The sequence below is a fragment of the Sinocyclocheilus rhinocerous genome, unplaced genomic scaffold (genome assembly GCF_001515625.1).
Source record: "Sinocyclocheilus rhinocerous isolate Xijiao unplaced genomic scaffold, SAMN03320098_v1.1 scaffold714, whole genome shotgun sequence".
Lineage (NCBI taxonomy): Eukaryota > Metazoa > Chordata > Actinopteri > Cypriniformes > Cyprinidae > Sinocyclocheilus > Sinocyclocheilus rhinocerous.
Window position 1 is genome coordinate 796,635 of NW_015646165.1, and position 18,521 is coordinate 815,155.

At 36.9% G+C, this 18,521-nt stretch overlaps 1 protein-coding gene across 1 annotated transcript in view; it reads right to left on the reverse strand.

Annotated features, from left to right (window-relative positions):
• Positions 1-5,215: 5,215 nt before the first annotated feature.
• Positions 5,216-18,521, reverse strand: part of LOC107707012 (retinoic acid receptor gamma-A-like) — a 27,098-nt gene continuing 13,792 nt past the window's right edge. The window contains exons 2-8 of the mRNA XM_016510879.1: positions 12,699-12,847; positions 10,855-10,996; positions 9,060-9,223; positions 8,330-8,506; positions 8,021-8,225; positions 7,701-7,859; positions 5,216-6,643 (exon numbers count right to left, since the gene is read on the reverse strand). Of these exons, the coding sequence (XP_016366365.1) occupies positions 6,288-6,643; positions 7,701-7,859; positions 8,021-8,225; positions 8,330-8,506; positions 9,060-9,223; positions 10,855-10,996; positions 12,699-12,847 (1,352 nt within the window). The 3' untranslated portion in view covers positions 5,216-6,287. The remainder of the gene's footprint in view (positions 6,644-7,700; positions 7,860-8,020; positions 8,226-8,329; positions 8,507-9,059; positions 9,224-10,854; positions 10,997-12,698; positions 12,848-18,521) is intronic.

An 18,521-nucleotide genomic window follows, 5' to 3' on the forward strand; every position in this document is an offset into this window, starting at 1 on the left:
AAAAAAAAAAAAAAGGTCCTAAAGGTACACTAGATTATGGATGCACTACAATGGCTTTTGATTTACCTGTAAAGATACTTGTGTTGAATTGGACCATTGGCCTCCTGTTATCCTCTCTTGCTTTTTAACAACTTTTTGCTGAACTTCACCCCATTTTTTCCCTCTGTTGCTTTTCCTATACCACTCCCTCTTTAGCTGTCCCATGTTTTTTTTCTCCTCTCCACACTCACTCCCCTAGCAGCATGACGGGAGCTAATTATAAAATCAATGGAGCTGGGCTGCCTGCTTTACGGCTGCCTCTAAAACCTTAACAGGGAAATCACTCTAGGATTGATGACTCCTTCACTCTTTATCTCTTTTAATTAGAAATGTAAAAGATATGAAGAGCCTGAGGCCACAGCACTGCACCCTGGCATTACAACATTTTACCTGCTCTCCTTCTTTCCTTCCCTCCCTCCTTAGCTATCTACCTCTCTCTCTTTCCTTTTCTGCATTTTCATGTCTTTTAGGAAGGCACTACCCCGGTTTTCTGCAGAGGATGTGTAATGTATAATCTCGTCTATATGTCTCTCTTCTTCTCCAAACACCTCCAGCCAGAGTATTTTCTCTAACATTAGAAATGAAAAAATATATTATGGGTAATTTTGCATTTTATTACAAGTTGATTGAACGGCATTAAACCAGTGCAGCCTGTATGGTCTCCACTTGCTGGGCAAGATATTAGAGTCATTCTTTTCTTTTACATCCTAGTACCTTATTTTGAGTTCACTTTTTGTCTGAATGTTTTTTTCCTCACTTTCATTCTGCATTTTTAAAGTAATATTTCCTAAACTTTAATGCATTATTATTCATATTATTAATAATTCTACATGTTTGTGCTACTGACATGAATGATACCTCAAATCATGCAGTTTGCTGAGGAGAGGTGTGTCATTACATTTCTAGTGAATAGATTTACAACTTTTGCCAGGGAAAGAATAAAACAAAAGAAAGAAAATCTCATTAAAGGAGACACATCTATAGCAGACTAGAACATAATATAGACTTGGGGGTGGATCAGTGAGAAACCACCTAGCAACCAGCCAGACGACCCTAGTGATGTGCCAAAAATTAATACCTTAGCAACTACATAGCAACGTCCCCGCCACCACTTCCAACCAAGGATGGATTATGGCCCGGGTCACTGACTGCCTGGAGCCTCAAGCTGAGAGAAACAAGGTACTGCAAACACAAAATTGACAGATGAACAGTGATTAGAAGAATAGTTCACCTAATCTGTTGCTTTTGGACAAAATACGAGTCAATAATTCACAATAATGCTTCCTCCAGTGAAAAAGAACCATATAGAACTGTTTTCGTGTTTGTGTTTGATCTGTGCATATTGCTCTTCCGATTCAGACAAGATGACTTTTTCACTGAAGAAAGCACAATTGTAGATAGAGGCCTTGTATTTTAGCCGAAGTACCGGTTTGAAGTTAAATACGTCTTAATGATGGATTTGTTTCTTAAAAACACATAGATTTTCACTTGACAAGACAATTGATGGACTGGAGTCATTTGGATTACATGTGGCTTTTTGTGATGTTTTTATCAGCTGTTTGGACTCTGATTCTGACGGCACCCATTCACTTCAGAGGATCCATTGGTGAGCAAGTGATGTCATTTAAATTTCTCCAAATCTGTTCCGGTGAAGAGACAAACTCCTCTACATCTTGGATGGCCTGAGAGTGAATACATTTGAGCAAATTTTCATTTTTGGGTGAAACTAATGTGTGACCGTTTTCACAATGCAAAATTAGAAAAAATGAAATTTTATTTGTCCCAGAGACCTCTTCAACACAATTAAGATACTGCAGTATGGTATTGATATTGTAGGCCTACATCAATTCAGTTTTTATCAGCCACTAGAAAAGTCACATTTACAAAATATACAGTTAGCTGCAAAAACAAAGATGCTAAAGCTGTAATTCTTTGTTTTCAAGCATAAAATGTTGTGATTTAAAGTCATAATTCTAAGAAATAAACACAGGTTTCAAGTTGCAGTTGTGAAATATGAAAATTAGTTATTAGACTACATAAGAGAGACAAAAAGGGGCCACATTTGACCATAATTCATCTTCACAAACACCATAACACCATGACATCATATTTTGCCAAGGCAAACACCACTCCACTCAAAAGAATCTAGTTCTTTTTATTTTTTTGCAGGTTTCATTGATAGCCATTTAAATGGCTTTAATCAGAATAAATGAATATCTCTCCACATGTGCCTCTTTTGTTGTTTTTGTAATTGGAACAATCGTAGCCTAGACTTTGTTCTCGCCTTTCATTATTGCTCTTTTCTCCTTCATTTAACTCTCATTATTCTCAGCGCTATGCACAGAACACCACAGGAAGTGGTGCGGGTTTGCCATGGAAAGAAAAACCTGTCCTGCTTCTTTAAATCCATCTCCTCAGCCTATCTGCCTTGTGTTCCCAGGGCAACATCTCATTGGGATTTAATATATGGGGTCCTTGTAAACCAGTGTATAATGTATGGGCCTTGTTTTTAATCTTAGCCCTAGTTTATTGATCTTTTTAATGAAACTTAATTATAGTAATCTTTTAATTAAGAGTACCATACCCCAGTTTACTACAATACCCTTGAGCTATGAATAAATAGAATTGTATATTGTGAGCCCCTGTGTGCTCTTTACAAATAAAGTGGCCAAGTCTAAATCCATCAAGTACTGTGTCCGTCCATGAATTCAGAAAAGACATGAATAAATCCATATGAACTTGTCCTTTATGGGTATTGAGAATATGAAAACATGATAGAAAGGGTGTGGTCATCTTTATCATTCAGAAACACTTCAAAGATAAACCAAAATAAATTCTGAAATTAATTTACCTGGTAATATGAAACATAATATTTAATAGTAATAATAATAATAAAAATAATATTAAATAAACATCTCTTGATCTGGTAATGTTATTTCAAAATTTACAGTTTAATTTAACCAATTCAGATGTATTTAATACTGTATTAAATACTTTTTAATTATCACACATTAAATTATCTAAAATATTTAATTCATGCTTCTTAATGAAACCAAATTTTCATCATAACCATCCGCCCATGCTGTCTCATGTCTGAGCCTTTAATGCTCCTGTATGAGTAATGCAGGGATGTTTCTTTGTCCTCAGATAATTACTGTATGACACATGCAGATAAATGAGGGCACACTGGCAGGATCCATTAGGTTTGGTCTCAGAAGTGTTTGTGTGGTTAGGTTTGATAAATTACATTTCTCCAGCCAACAGGGTCATTAGAGCTAATCTGTGGTGCACTATCGCCCTCTACTGGATAAATTCTTTGCGGATTTAGATTCCACACCCGTTGTTTCATTGTGAATATTGCCAGCTAAATTTGTGTCATCATTTACTCACCCTCGTGACGTTCAAGACGAGTATGATTTTCTGTAGAACACAAAATAAGAATTGTTTTTTTTGTTGTTGAAGAAAGTCCTCGCTGCTTTTGTTTCTCCTCATTAGAACAGTGTGACCATGGCCTGTTAAGCGTAACGAAAGACAAAAACATCATAAATATAGCCTATACGACTGATACACTATAATATATATATATATATACACACACACTATATATCATGTCTTCTAAAGCTAAATTGTACTATTGTGTGAAGCACAGACCGAAATTTGAGCCATTCACGGCAAAATCCTCGGCTGCGGCTTTTAAATCTTTTTCCTGCTTTCATATTTAAATTTGGCGCGTGGACGCGTCGCGTAGCGAATTGACGTCATTGCTGTTTGTCACAACAAAACGCTCTGGGTAAATCTCAGACCCGTTAGATAAATATCTTGATTTCACCACACATTTTACTTACATAAAGCTAATTTTGCATCGTGATATTATTTTATATAATATATGCAGTTCCAAATGAACTCATTTATTCATTTACTTCTGCCAATCAATCACAAGGACATAAACGTCTGCTTATTCCTCAACACCACCTTAAAAAAAAAAAAATTATATATATATATATACACACACACACACATATATATATATATATATATATATATATGTGTGTGTGTGTGTGTATAAGTAAAAGTAAAAGTATTTTTAAGGACATTAAAAAGTGTATTTACACACTCTTGAATATACATTTTAAAAGTTATGAAAGTAGTTTCAGTGATTGGATGGACATATGAACAGAATTAAATTGTAACGTATTTATACTTAATGGTGATATTTTGTAATGCCTTCAATTTATGCCAATTGTAATTTAAAAAAACTTTGTATTACATGTAATACAGTACAAAAAATATTTTATTATTTTAAATTCTTATAATTATTTTGCTTTTGGGGATAAATGTGACCTGGACCTGGTGAGATTCACACGTCAATGGCAGTGAAAGCCCATGTGTCAACATAAAAGTGAGTAAATTATGACATTTGGATGAACAATTACTAAAGCATATACTAAACAAAATAAAGTACATGTAGTAAGTAAATAAATAAATAAATGAATAACAGAGAGAGAGATTCTCAAAAAAAAAAAAGTTTATTGTGCCTCTTATTGTTTATATGGCTTTTTATATAACAGAATTTGTTGAACACGAACAAAGACCTGACAATACATTAGCCAAGTCTAGAGAACAAGAAAAATATGACGAAGAGTTAAAGTAATCTCAACATTCCGCTTGCTTTACGTGTGGCTGTGGTGCAACTCTGAAGGAGAAGAGGTCAGTATGACAGCTCACACACTCTCTTGACAGCACCACAGTGATGACATTCATTTAACAAAGTACTACACTACAGCTTATTGAGTGCAGCCATCCTCACATTCAAAACACAAACACACACACACACACACACACACGCAGACACACACAGCTGAGTTCTGGTCATAGTCATATTGCTTGACTGAGACTGATACCTTTTAATGTTCAGTGGCACACAACCACCAAATTGCCTACTGTGTTTTTGGCAATAAAATTAATTAGGTAAAATTAGAAAAAGAACTATTTCTATAACGAAGATGAAAGTTCTGTAATGACTGTGTAAGATACGCAGATTTTTTTTCAGTTCATGGTGCCACGGCGGGATTTCTGAAACTTAACACACATACATATTGCCTGTTTCTAGGCTGCCGCCAGACAGCAAGCGTTTGGTCCTTACAGAGATGCCCTGAGTCTGAATTTCATGTTTTTCTTTTTTATAGCAAGATATCTGAATATATGTAGCATGCTTTTCAAGTGTGTGTGTGTGTGTGTGCGTTCCTGTATTTCATTGTGATATATGAGATTCAAAAAATTGTCCAGATGCATTTGTGTAGTAATCCTGAAGAATTGTCTAGGCCGATGAGGTCAAATTCCACGCAGTCTTTTAATTTGACTCGAGCGCTGCATAACTTCTGCCTGAGCACTCTGAATGAAACCGGTCCAGTATGACATCATATGCATGATGCAGAGACTTGAAGGTAATGGACATGTGGGTGTTTTCTGTTTGGAGCTGGGCTCCCTGACAGGAATTGAACCCTACAAGCTGCAAACTTTGGCACAGACACACCATTCAATTGGCAGCGAATCATATGACCAAATAAAAGCCGATACGTAATGGCATTCTCCTAAAACACGGATCATTCGACGGGAGATACCCAGCCACTGAACTGATTATCAATGACATCTAATGCTGAGCCAAAGTGCCCAAGAACCCAACCAAGCAGCTGGATAAAGACTCAGCAGAGGTCTGCCAGTTATAGCAATCCGATTATCTTTCTGTAAGTCTGCCCAGGAAAGCTATCCAAACAAAATATAACTAAGAAAATACAATACAGGACAAAAAAATATATAAAGGTATATATAGATATGTATGGGCTTATTCATAAAATGTAAAGAGAACAAACTATCTCAAGGCTGAAAAGTCAAAATGATATTCAAAAGCATCAACGACGACAGAAAAAGATTCGCATTTTCAGTTCTCATCCTGTATTTTCTTTTGAAAGACTTTTTTGAACCCGTTGAGAGTCAGCTGTTAATGGTATACGTCCATTTGGCTTCTCCTTTTCAAAGCAAACAAACAAGTTTTATAAAAGCGGCAGTTATTTTGTCTGAAAAGCCAGTTGTTTTGTCTTTCGCCTTCCCTCTCGTTCTGCAGGAGAGGTCCTGAGAAGAGGTTTTTTACGTGAGTTTCCTCAAATCGACTCACTGATGTCTCTCATCGTTGCCCGAGTGGCCTGAGTTAGGAGTGTCTGTACAGGTAAGGCTGGAAGAAGAAAGCTTCCTCACTGAGCTCTTCCTCCATGGCTCTTTCTGGACACGTCCACATTGGGTTCCTGGCCGCCCCAGGCCTCTCCGTCGCTGTCTGTACCCCTCTCCTCCTCTCCGTCGTCGTCATCGTCATCCTCCTCCTCCGGTGAAGGCTCACTGCCGTTCTCTGTGGCCCAGCTGTCGTCCTCATCCTCCTGCTCTTTCTTCATAGTAAGCAGGGCGGGTGGAGGAGTGGGCTGTTCGAGCTCGGGCTTCTTCTCTGTGGACTCAGCCTGATCCTCGAAGGCCTCTGGGTTTTCCAGCATCTCTCGAATGAGAGGAGGCATGGGGCCTGGGATCTCCATCTTGAGAGTTATGGCCCTTTCTGCTCCTGTTTCACACAAACAGTTAATTTCAGGATGGTGTGGTCTACATAATAATATGTATTAAGGTAAAAAGTACCTAGCAGAAAGTGAAAGCCTATTCAAATAGATTTTCACAACAATTTTGGGCATCAATTTAAAAAAAAAATCCAAAAATGTTTTTTTTTTTGTTGTTGAAGGATTTTAAACTTTAATTCAAAAACATTTATAATCTTACAAAAGATTTGACAAATGAATTCTGTTTTTTGAATGTTCTATTCAGCAAAGAACCCTGAAAAAGTACCACAGTTTCCACAAAAATATTAAGCAGCACAACTGTTTTCGACATTGACAATAATAAGCACCAAATTAGCACAAAAATGATATATAATTGAATATATATATATATATATATATATATATATATTCATTTGGCAGTATATTTTGCTTTAAAGGGGTCATATGATGTTGCTAAAAAAGAACATTATTTTGTGTATCCCAGGAAATACTCTCCTCGTCCTCCGTAAAATGCGTTGCACACATCTGAATATTTGAGTTGAACTGTTCTGGAACAGTGTTGTAAATACAACTTAACCACTGATTTCTAGTTGTGTCCTCTTTTGGAAGACCAAACAAAGTAGTTTCGCTTTCACAGCGAAACACACAACAGCTTGTAACACTCCAAAGAGAAAGGAAAACTTGAAATCGCATCATATGACCCCTTTAAGGCATGAGTAATCTGTTTTGTATAGTAGTTGTATTTTGCATTGAAGCGAGTCAGATCTTGGATTGTCAGATGGCTTGCATTTTGCATTGAAGCATGTGAATGACGGCGTGCATTTTGCTTTCGCTCAAGTATGCAAACTTTTCTCAAAAATTCAGAGAAAATTTGCGTTGCCCTCAGTGTGAATACCATCGATGCGCAAAAACACTGTCAATATTGCTGCTCTTGTTTTGAATAGGCCTCAGGTTCACTATTGCATTGAAAAAAACCCATTTGATTTTCATCAAGATTTAATTCTTGAAAATCAAACAGAATAGTAATGCTAAGGTGATTTCCATGTAGTTTTTGGCTAGTAAACTGACCCTTGGTACTGATGCCACGCAGGTCAGTGATTTTCATCAACATGCGAGGGAACATGTGAGGTTTGTTGGGTCGGCGGCGTCGTGCATAGATCTTCAGAGCTTCCAGCAGGGGCTCCTGCAGACGATCTACACGCTCAGGCTCCTCAAGATCCATTCGGTCTACAGAGAAAGAGTATTAGCATTAGCATACTAGTACCTCCATCCATTTTTTAGTGGTTAAAACCAATTCTGAATATAAGCTAAATCTATAATGTTAAAATTGTTCCTGTTGCTTCATCTAGGTGGCAGCAGTGTTGCAACAAAATTGCATCATGTAATACCTCCACAAATTAGGCAGATGGCGCTGAGGAGTCCAGTCTCCGTATCATCCATCTCAAGGGGCAGAAGCTGACCAGCAAAGGCAAACACCAGGTCAGTGAGCGGGCCGAAGCCAGCATTATGCATCTGAGTCCGGTTGAGGGTGAGTCCATCTGAAAAGGTCATTGTGTCCTGTTCCGGTGTGTATCGTGTGCAGATTCGCAGCATCTGCAAGAGACACAGACATTTATGAGGCTAAGAATTATGTGAAAGTAATGTAGTAGATGCATGTTCTACATCAAGGTGAGATTCTTAAAGGAAGGCACACATACTAGAATTTCCAAGCAGGCTGATTTAAGGAGTGTGATCTGATCTGCGATGGTGAGAGTGGTGAAGCCCGGAAGGCGTTTGGCAAATTCCACAATTTTAATGATGCACTTGGTGGAAAGCTCACTGAATTTGTCCCATAGGCCCAGATCCAGCTGAACCCGGTGGTCTGAGCTTGAGTTCTGATAATAAGAAAAAGAGAGAAGAGGTTAATATATGTGTGCATTAATATACGTTAAAATTAATTTTTCGATCAAAAATGAATCATGTACTCATCCACATGTCATTCCAAACCCATATGGCTATTTAATACATTGAACACAAGGAGAAATTTTACAGAATGTACAAAAAAAAATTCAGTCTGTTCTTCACACTTTAGGACTTTTGGAGTTGGAATAGAGCATATGAATTATATTTACACTTTAATGATAGTTTTATGGTTATTTTTTTGTCATTTTGGAGCTTGATGGCCTCAGTGCTCATTTACTTTAATCATACTCAAAAGATTGTTCTTCAGAAAGAATTTCACAGAAGAAAAAGTCATACAGATTTGGAACAACATGAGGTTGAATAAATGACAATATTTATAATTTGTGTGCACTGTTCCTTTAAATGATGATTTCAATAATGGAACATGTTTATCACACTACATCTGACATGGTCTGTTTTACACCACTATAAATAAATTCCACATTCCATTGCTGACAGATCCACTCATTTTCAGAAAACACTCACTGTGGTGTATTTTCCCAGCTGGCAGAGTGAAGGGAAGGTCTCTTGATGTGCTTTGCTCACTTTATTGACCAGCTCCTCCAGTTCCCCACTCAGCTCGTAGCTCTCTGGCGGAACAACCTCATCCTTCACGTCCTTCTTCTTCTTATTTCGATCGTTGCGCACAGCTGAGAGTCACAAAGAGAGAAAAAGAAAAGAGACACAAAAAGAGAGGCTGCTTAATAATTCTACAATAAGTTAGCTTCAACTGCCAAACTATGATCTTAGTACTTGTACATGCAAACTAGTCAAACTCTACAAAATGATGTGCCAGAAAAAACTTCTGATGATTTTGAAATTTTAATTTCTCAGAATTGCTGCAACAATTTGTTTAATATACAATTAGGTTGTATATTAAACAGTATATTAAACAATACACCCCCCCCTTTTTCTTCATTTATATTTTATTTATATTTCTTATTTAATTATATTTCTTAGTATTTCTTATATATACGGTGGGTACGGAAAGTATTCAGACCCCCTTAAATTTTTCACTCTTTGTTATATTGCAGCCATTTGCTAAAATCATTTAAGTTAATACTGTATATAATACATAGAGGCCAATTAATATATCAGACATTGGCGTTTTTCATCCTAATGCCAGTTTCATATTGTTTTATTACATCTAAAAGCAATAAGCTGCTTGAAAAATAAAACTAAACTAACAAAAACCACCATGATTTAAATAACATAAACATATAAAAATATATAGTTGCAACAGGAAATATGTTTAATTGTCATTAAAATAATATATAATAAAATAAAAATATGCTCCTATATTTACAAAAATATAATTTAATTGTATAATATTTATTTAAAATTTCTTTCTATAGATATTGAGGTGAAATATGGCCAAGAAATGTTCTTGACAGATTCATCTTGTCGCATATCACCTGTTCAGAAAATCTCAAAATCAACATTAACCCATTTATCACGTTGCATTATTTTACTTGGTTAAGACACAACGTTACCGTATACCGACTTCCAAATGTAATCACTAATACATGGAAACTGACCTCAGATCAGACTCCGTGGGTGTTTTGGTGAGTCTGACCCAAGGGAGAGCAGCCCTGCCAACCCTAAACCCCCCTCCCCTCCTTCTCTCTCTCAGGATATCCAGTAATAGCAAAAGCACAATGTGATCCTGGTCCCTACACACATCCCATACATATAAACGCACACATACATGTCCCAGCGGACACATAGAGGGCCAATGTGCCACTCTCCCTGTGACATCATCGCCGTGACCCTGGCAAATGAACAAACACATGCCCCAGACTCGGTCTTTCAACCTCGGGCTATTGTCTTTGTTCCAACACAAATCTGTTAGTGCCAAGTCATAAAGTGACTAGAGGAAGGGCTACCAAAGAAATCACACCTATCGTTGATGGATTGATGTGGGTGAAACTTGTGACGCGAAACCCATTTGTGAAGTGAACATTCATATTGAGCTCTAACCTCCATGCTAACCAGCTTGGTTTGTGTTTGAACTTTATTTATCTTTTGTGTCTTTAAGTGTCTCAAACTGGCAGTTTACAGTCATCTGCAGTTTGTTTATGCCTCTGTGTCCTGGCACTCGAGTCTCACGACTCTAAATTTGTCTGTGTGTCTCTGGGTTGTATGTCTGTTTCACAGCTTCTAACCTATATCAGCGTGTCCCCGTCTGTCTCCTGTCCCGTCTCTATATTTGTGTTGGTGTATGTGGGTCTTGGCCGAATGCCAAGGAGCCTGTGTGCCTGGCAGAGGCCTGAACCCTCACCTTCCTTAGACATGCCAACCTCAAAGCACTTCTGCAGCCGGCAGTACTGGCAACGGTTGCGTGTGACCTTGTTGATCTGGCAGTTCTTGTCACGGTGGCAGGTGTACACCATGTTCTTCTGAATACTGCGACGGAAGAAACCAATTAATTTATTGTTTTAGTATGTTTGAAAGCAATAAGCTGCTTGAGTCTTGACCATAGTTGTATTTTACCACAGTGGTATATGGTACAACACATATTTTACCCCTTAAACATACTAAAATCGCATTACATTGCCTTTCATTGCTTTAAAGGGACAGTTCACGCAAAAATGAAGTGTTCAGTCAGATGTTTGGTTACCAGCATTCTTCAAAATAACATCTTTTGTGTTCAACAGAAGAAAGAAATTTAAACAGGTTTGAAACAACTGTAGGGTGAATAAATGATACCAGAATTGTCATTTCTGGGTAAACTATCCCTTTAACATACTGTCCACATTACTTGGTGTCTCGTGTAGCTGATACTGCGCAACTGTATCCTTTTCAAGTGACCTTTTGTATGTTTTCATAAACATTTTTGCTCCCTGCAATACAAGTTATGCTGTCAGTCTCAGTTTCGACGGAAGAAACCCTGCAACAGACATCCAAGAGAGAGCGAGTAGGTCAACTAAAGACTAGGTCAACCACCGTCCCCCTCCTATTATTTCTCTTACACAAGCTGTCGGTATATTGTTCAAAGGTTCTGACCCAAATGTTTTTTTGCTAAGTATTTTGTTAGTGTTATATAAATGGATAGTCAAAAATTTGATAAGTCATGTTCAAAGTGATGGCCCTTTTACCTGTGACCAAACATTAACTGAATTAGTCGAAATATTGTTATTGTGCCAAATTCTATTATTACTTGCGGCAAAAAGCTTAGAAATGGGTTAATGAAACTCACTAGACCTGTTCACACAGAACATGTTATTGTGTCCATTAAATGGTTTTTGTATGTAAACGTGTGCTAGACAGGTTTTTTCAACATTTTGTGCCATGAAGGTCACATTTTTAAGATGCTCTGTTAAGTCAGAAGTTGTTTGTTTAACAAAAATGAATCTTGAGAAACTTTTTAAAAATGATTTCTGTGAACTTCCCCTTACTTAGATGAAGAATTTTTTTTTTGTAATTTTATTAACATCACACACACACTGGGTGTGTGTGCATGCATGTATGTATATAATTATATATATATATATATATATATATATATATATATATATATGTGTGTGTGTGTGTGTGGTGTGTGTGTGTGTGTGTGCATACTGTACCTGACTGAAATGGAGAATTCTCCAGGTGAACTCTGGGAGCCTCGGATGAGGAAGGATCCGATTGGTTGACACATCAGTTCTTCCTGTGCTGAATGACGGCTGGTGTTCTCCTGATACCAGCTGGAGAAACACTGCTTTAATATGACGTCTTCTCAACAAAATCTGAACGATGTTTGCCTAAAGTACAAACACTTAAAAACGAACTCCCAGAATTGTCATTTCTGGGTAAACTATCCCTTTAACATACTGTCCACATTACTTGGTGTCTCGTGTAGCTGATACTGCGCAACTGTATCCTTTTCAAGTGACCTTTTGTATGTTTTCATAAACATTTTTGCTCCCTGCAATACAAGTTATGCTGTCAGTCTCAGTTTCTTGGTGTTGACAGGAGCAAAAGTTCTTAATATATTCAAGTTTTTTTTAACATGCGAGAGCTAAACCTCCATGTCTCTCACTGTATTTTTCACATTTTTGCCAAACATCAAGACAAATTGTGTAACAGACTCATGAAAAACATGAGATTCGTCAGGCCACAGGCGATGGGAGTTCTGCTGTTTACCTTGCAGCCCTCGCAAGAACTGACACCATAGTGGTACCCGGAAGACTTGTCCTGGCAGACGAAGCAGGGCTTGTAAACACGTGGTGGAGGTGGTGGAGAAGGGGAGCTGGGCACCATCTCCTCTGAACTGGTGCTCTGGGTCTCCACCGCTGAAGAGGAGAGAAAAGAAAACATCAGACGCTTCGTCTAATCACATCACTTCACACTATTTACACAACACGGGAGGATTTAATGAGAGGGAGATATTAAACACCACATGGAGAGAAGAAAAGATTCCCCCGTGAACCTTTTAAACCGTATCTAATTTCAAAGACCCACGAGGGCTTTGAAAACCATCATGATTCCTCGCTAAACCTTTTTCATGATGCCCTCGAGCAGAAACACACAAGATGCTACCTATCGTTGCTTTTTAATCTGTTATTGTATGCGAGGCATCAGCCAACTAAGTAAAAGTCTAGTTAACGTGTCTGTTGAATTCATCTCCCTCTAGCTCCGCCCACCCTGTCCTTAGGGGGACAGTATTTTAGGGGATTCGGCTGCGGTGATTGACACTAGAAAGAAAAGAAAACACAAACAGTTTAACACTAGCAGACAGATAAGTGGAGCCGATAAGACAGGTAGATCATCTGTGTCACAGCCTGGGGGAAAAACTCCACCCTGCGTTTGGCGTCTTGCATGCGGGACGAGTGTCTCATGTCTCACTAATTCTGACGTCAAGAATTACAATATATATTGTGAACTGTGACAACATGTATCATCTATAGTTCATCCAAAAACTATGTTTAGACAGAATTAATTTAGCATCAAATATGGTAAACCTAGGAGGTCACATATTTGAGCTTTCATGTTTATAAATTATTATTAATAACTTAAAAATAAAACTACTTTTTGTTAACTGTTTATCATGTCATAAAAGCAATAATTTAAACAATGTACCATTTTAACTCTATCTTGGTGTTTTGTTTATAGTATTGTGAGAGTTTCATATCATGAGATCAGTATCACATAACGAACCAATTTGTGACTCGAGTGTATTGTTACACCCCTAGTCATGAATTTGAGATATCATAAAAGATTAAACCCTAAAAGACATTTGATTTCACATTTTCACATGCCAAAGTCAACTTTTACCCTTGGTCGCTCAAAATTCAACCTCCCAGCCTTCACTTTGGCCATTCTTTGACACACAAACCCTATTTTTCTCTTGTTTCCCGGTCCTAAATTCCTCGGTGCAGTCCTGCTAGGTTTTAATAGAGGCCCCTGCTCGTAAGCTAGGCCTATAAAGGTGGTCTCACGGCTGGACTGGAGGCCCCAGCCCGGCTGGCGGGATCTTTATTAAGACTCAGACACCTCGGGCAGCCATTCACACCACCAGCTGTAGCCTGAGCTAGTAAAAAAAAAACAGAGAGGCTCTAAACTTCTAACTTTTATTGCCCCACCTTCTTCAGCCACCTTCAATGGAAAGCCTAAACTTAACCTACAACCCCTCCCTCGCTGTCCCACCACAGGGTTCAGCAAAAACCACCAGCCTGGCCTTTTACAAGAGTTTGGAGACTTCAAAAGAAGAAAAGGGGGCATAAAAAGAGGAATTTGATAGAAAACAGAAAGAAAAAGGGACGAGGGTGGAGGGGTGAATGAGGAGAGGCAAATAGTCCCATTCAAGGTCGAGCTCACATACAGTAGGGCCTTCTGTTCATGGCCATGGTTACAAACAAATAGCTTATTCTTCAATCGAGAGTGAGAGTGAGAAATGCAAGCTTTCTGAGTATATGATGTGTAAAAAGGCTAATTGCATTTGAACTAGCAACATGCATGACATTTGTTTCCCAACTGTTGTGCAATGTCAAGTTAGTTATTTTTTTACTGGTGTACTTTGAAGTACGAAAGAGGAATGTTATCAGAACAGGTTCCAGTTTAGTTTAGAGATGAACCGATACAGATTTTCTGTGCCAATACCGATATCTGATTGTTTACTGATATCTGCCGATAGTTTGGTGGTTCTCCTTTTTACCTTGTTTCAAATTGAATGATAATTCATTATATAATTCTGAAAGAAATGTAAATAACTTTTACTCTCTCCATATTAACATGTTTTCCATGTTTCAAAGTAACATTACTCAAATGAACAGAATACTGAACATTAAATTAAGATTTCTTAACTTTTTGGATGTTCTTAACTCTCATTAACTGAATTCTGAAAATCACTCAATGTTTTGATGAACAGGATTTAATCAGCCCTGATCAATGGCTGTTTTCGGATGCCCAATAGTGCGGATAATTGCTCAACCGTTACCGATTATTAGCTGATATATGCGTCCCTATTTTAATTATTTAATGATTTGCTTTGAGATGATTTGCTAACTAGCAAATTAATATCAAAATAACTGAAGAACTATCGCAAAAAGGCTATCAAGACATAATAGGTCACATTAACTAATTCTTGTATAAAACCCAAACATGTATGCTATCACAACACATACGTGTTTTGAATACGCTTTGAACTAAATGTTGCACAGCTGGATCAATATTCTCCACTGAACCTAGCGTGAACTCATTTGTTTATATAGCAATACTGGCAAAATGCTGGTAATGACAAGCGCCTGAAAAGGACCGCAAACTGCATGTGGCGTGAAGAAATGGCTACTGATTGACACCGTCTGAGAAGCTGAGAGTAAAAAGAATTGGAGGGGGAGAGGGACAAAAATCCATCAGGATCTCTCAACAACCCGAGACGGTTCCTGCCGTAAAAACCCCGGTCGCTTTCCCTCCCTCTAACACCTCTTCCCAAATATCAGTCAACACTTCTCCAGGGTGCACAATGGGATGGGTTCTTATGTCAGCCCGGAGGCCCTCTCTGTGTCCCCTCCGCTAAGCTCTCCTCTGTCTGGGAAACAAAGCGCACTGAAATGAGAGACCTCCTTATCAGCTCTACAACCAGGGACTTGATTTGCATCACAATGCGAAGGCAGAGGGCGGATTGCTGCTGATGGAGGGACAGGTAGAAGCAGAGAGGAGTTATCAGTGGACGCTGTTCATGTCCTGCCTGGTATTGTGTTTCTGTCCTGAACTGGTCTCTCTGTATCCTCTGTACACAAGTATTCCAGGTGGACGGTCCTATGCTAATCCCAATGTCAACCTAGAAAAGGGCCCCTGTGGTAGGAAAATGTCCATATCTACAAGCAGAAACATACACAATATACACCACACCAGGGCAAAGTAAATACAAAAATGCAAAAAAAAAAAAGTGTAAAGATAAGTAAATATATGAACATGCATACAATGATCCAAAAACATAATATATTAATAAACATTTACAGTATTTATTATTTAAATTATTATTATTAAAAATATAATATTAATTCAATTTAATTATTCATATTAATTTAATATTATTATTAAAACATATTTAATATATTTGGAATATTTTTGAAAAATATAAATTGTAATTAATGTAATTATATTTTATAAATTAAAATGATAAAATTATTTTAAAATATAATAATTATTTTCAAATTATTACATTAAAATATATATTTTAAATATATTAAAATATATAAAACATATTTATATAAACATGTGTTATAAACATGTTTTTATAAACATAAAACGTTTAAATATAGTAAAACATTTACATATTTATATTAATAAACAATTATTTATGTTACTAAAAATGTTGAAATATTTAAATATTTTTATAAATAATTCCTAAATTAAAAATATAGTTTAAAAGTATTTTAAAATACATAAATATAACATATAAACGTGTTTTTATAAACATAATACTACAATAAAATATATTTAAATATTTATATTAATAAACAATTAAACATTTTTTTTTTTTTTATAAAAATATAAAGTAAATAATTTATATAATAAAGTACTTTATATTTATTATTAAACTTTTAACTCTTAAATTAATACAATTAAAATATATCTAAATATTATCAAAAACATCTATATTTAGGTGAGATCTAGTGCGTCTAGAGTGTCAATGCCCACAATGCAGTGCACATAAACATGCATGCATGCTATAAACATTTCATTGTTGCCGAAAAAAGTGGTCTAGGTTCAAATCCATTTCCTGAAGAACTGACTTTGGTAACACAATAAACAAGTAGTGCAATAAATATAGTAAAACATTTACATATTTATATTAATAAACAATTATTTATGTTACTAAAAATGTTGAAATATTTAAATATTTTTATAAATAATTCCTAAATTAAAAATATAGTTTAAAAGTATTTTAAAATACATAAATATAACATATAAACGTGTTTTTATAAACATAATACTACAATAAAATATATTTAAATATTTATATTAATAAACAATTAAACATTTTTTTTTTTTTTATAAAAATATAAAGTAAATAATTTATATAATAAAGTACTTTATATTTATTATTAAACTTTTAACTCTTAAATTAATACAATTAAAATATATCTAAATATTATCAAAAACATCTATATTTAGGTGAGATCTAGTGCGTCTAGAGTGTCAATGCCCACAATGCAGTGCACATAAACATGCATGCATGCTATAAACATTTCATTGTTGCCGAAAAAAGTGGTCTAGGTTCAAATCCATTTCCTGAAGAACTGACTTTGGTAACACAATAAACAAGTAGTGCAAACAAATCAGGCCACATGGGTAACAGGAAGTGAGCTGTGACCTTGAGTTTCTTTATTTTGGTTCAGAATGAAAGTATAAAAATTAGTAAGTATACAAGTCTAAAAGGACAAAAAATAACAAGTGTCAGCTTCATGTGTTTTAAGTGTTGCAACACTACTTTTAGCTGAGCAGCATATGACGCATTGGTTGCGGAACAACTATTCTTTCACAATAGAAGAGCAGATTTTGTGTACGTGACTGTGGGTGTGATTGAATCTTCAGTGGAGCACTGTTCCCAAATCTAGTCTTGGCATGTGAGCGTATGTGTGTTCAGTTCTGCATGGGCGTTCGTCCAACGAGCGTCTCTAAAGACTCCCATTTGATTTGCAAATATAGTTCTCTGCGTCTCAATTCCTCTTAAGTATTTCAGCGTGTTGGGCGTGTATTTGCGTGTCGCTCGCTTTGCATTTCTCAGAACATAATCTTGCTTCCCTCCACTAAAAGCTCCATGATTTCGCAGTGCCTCATATTACAACCCCATACAGGCGAGTTGGGTGGACAGACTGCTTTGTTGTATGTGCAGCCAGTGTGGCAGACGGGCCACAGATTGGCCAGGTTTTTTGGAGCGGTGTGATTGATAGACTGACTGGCAGGGCCCCCCTCTCTCTGAGCGGTGCCTGATGGGCAAGGACACACAGCCCTCCTCTGGCTGCCAAATTCCTGATGAGGGGAACCGACCATGGCTCTTTCTCTGTCTCTGTGTCTCATTGCTCACGGCTTCCTGCCATCAGCCAGATCCTCCTCACATGCTGCTGTCATCGTACCACCTCATACTACACAACCCCATTTCCTTCCTCTCCACCGCATCACTGTTTCTTTCCGCTGGATCTATTTCTCACTGATTGCAGGCTTTATCTTACTGCAAGCTGTTTTAAAAGTTCACATATTGCAGTGACAGTAAAAACGTTGATGTATTGAGAGAAACAATCTTTTAAACAAAGAATCAAACTAATTCCGATACTAGTGGTTAAACGGATCGTAGTTGATCCGTGATCCGTACGGACCAAAACTGAATCCTCTTCTGAATCCTCTGAACAGACACATACAAATAAAATTATGACAAAATACCAATCTCGACAATCATTCAGGTAAGCGCAGTCAGTTATGTCTCAAGTGAATGAAAACAGCTGAGAAAGAAATCGGATGTGA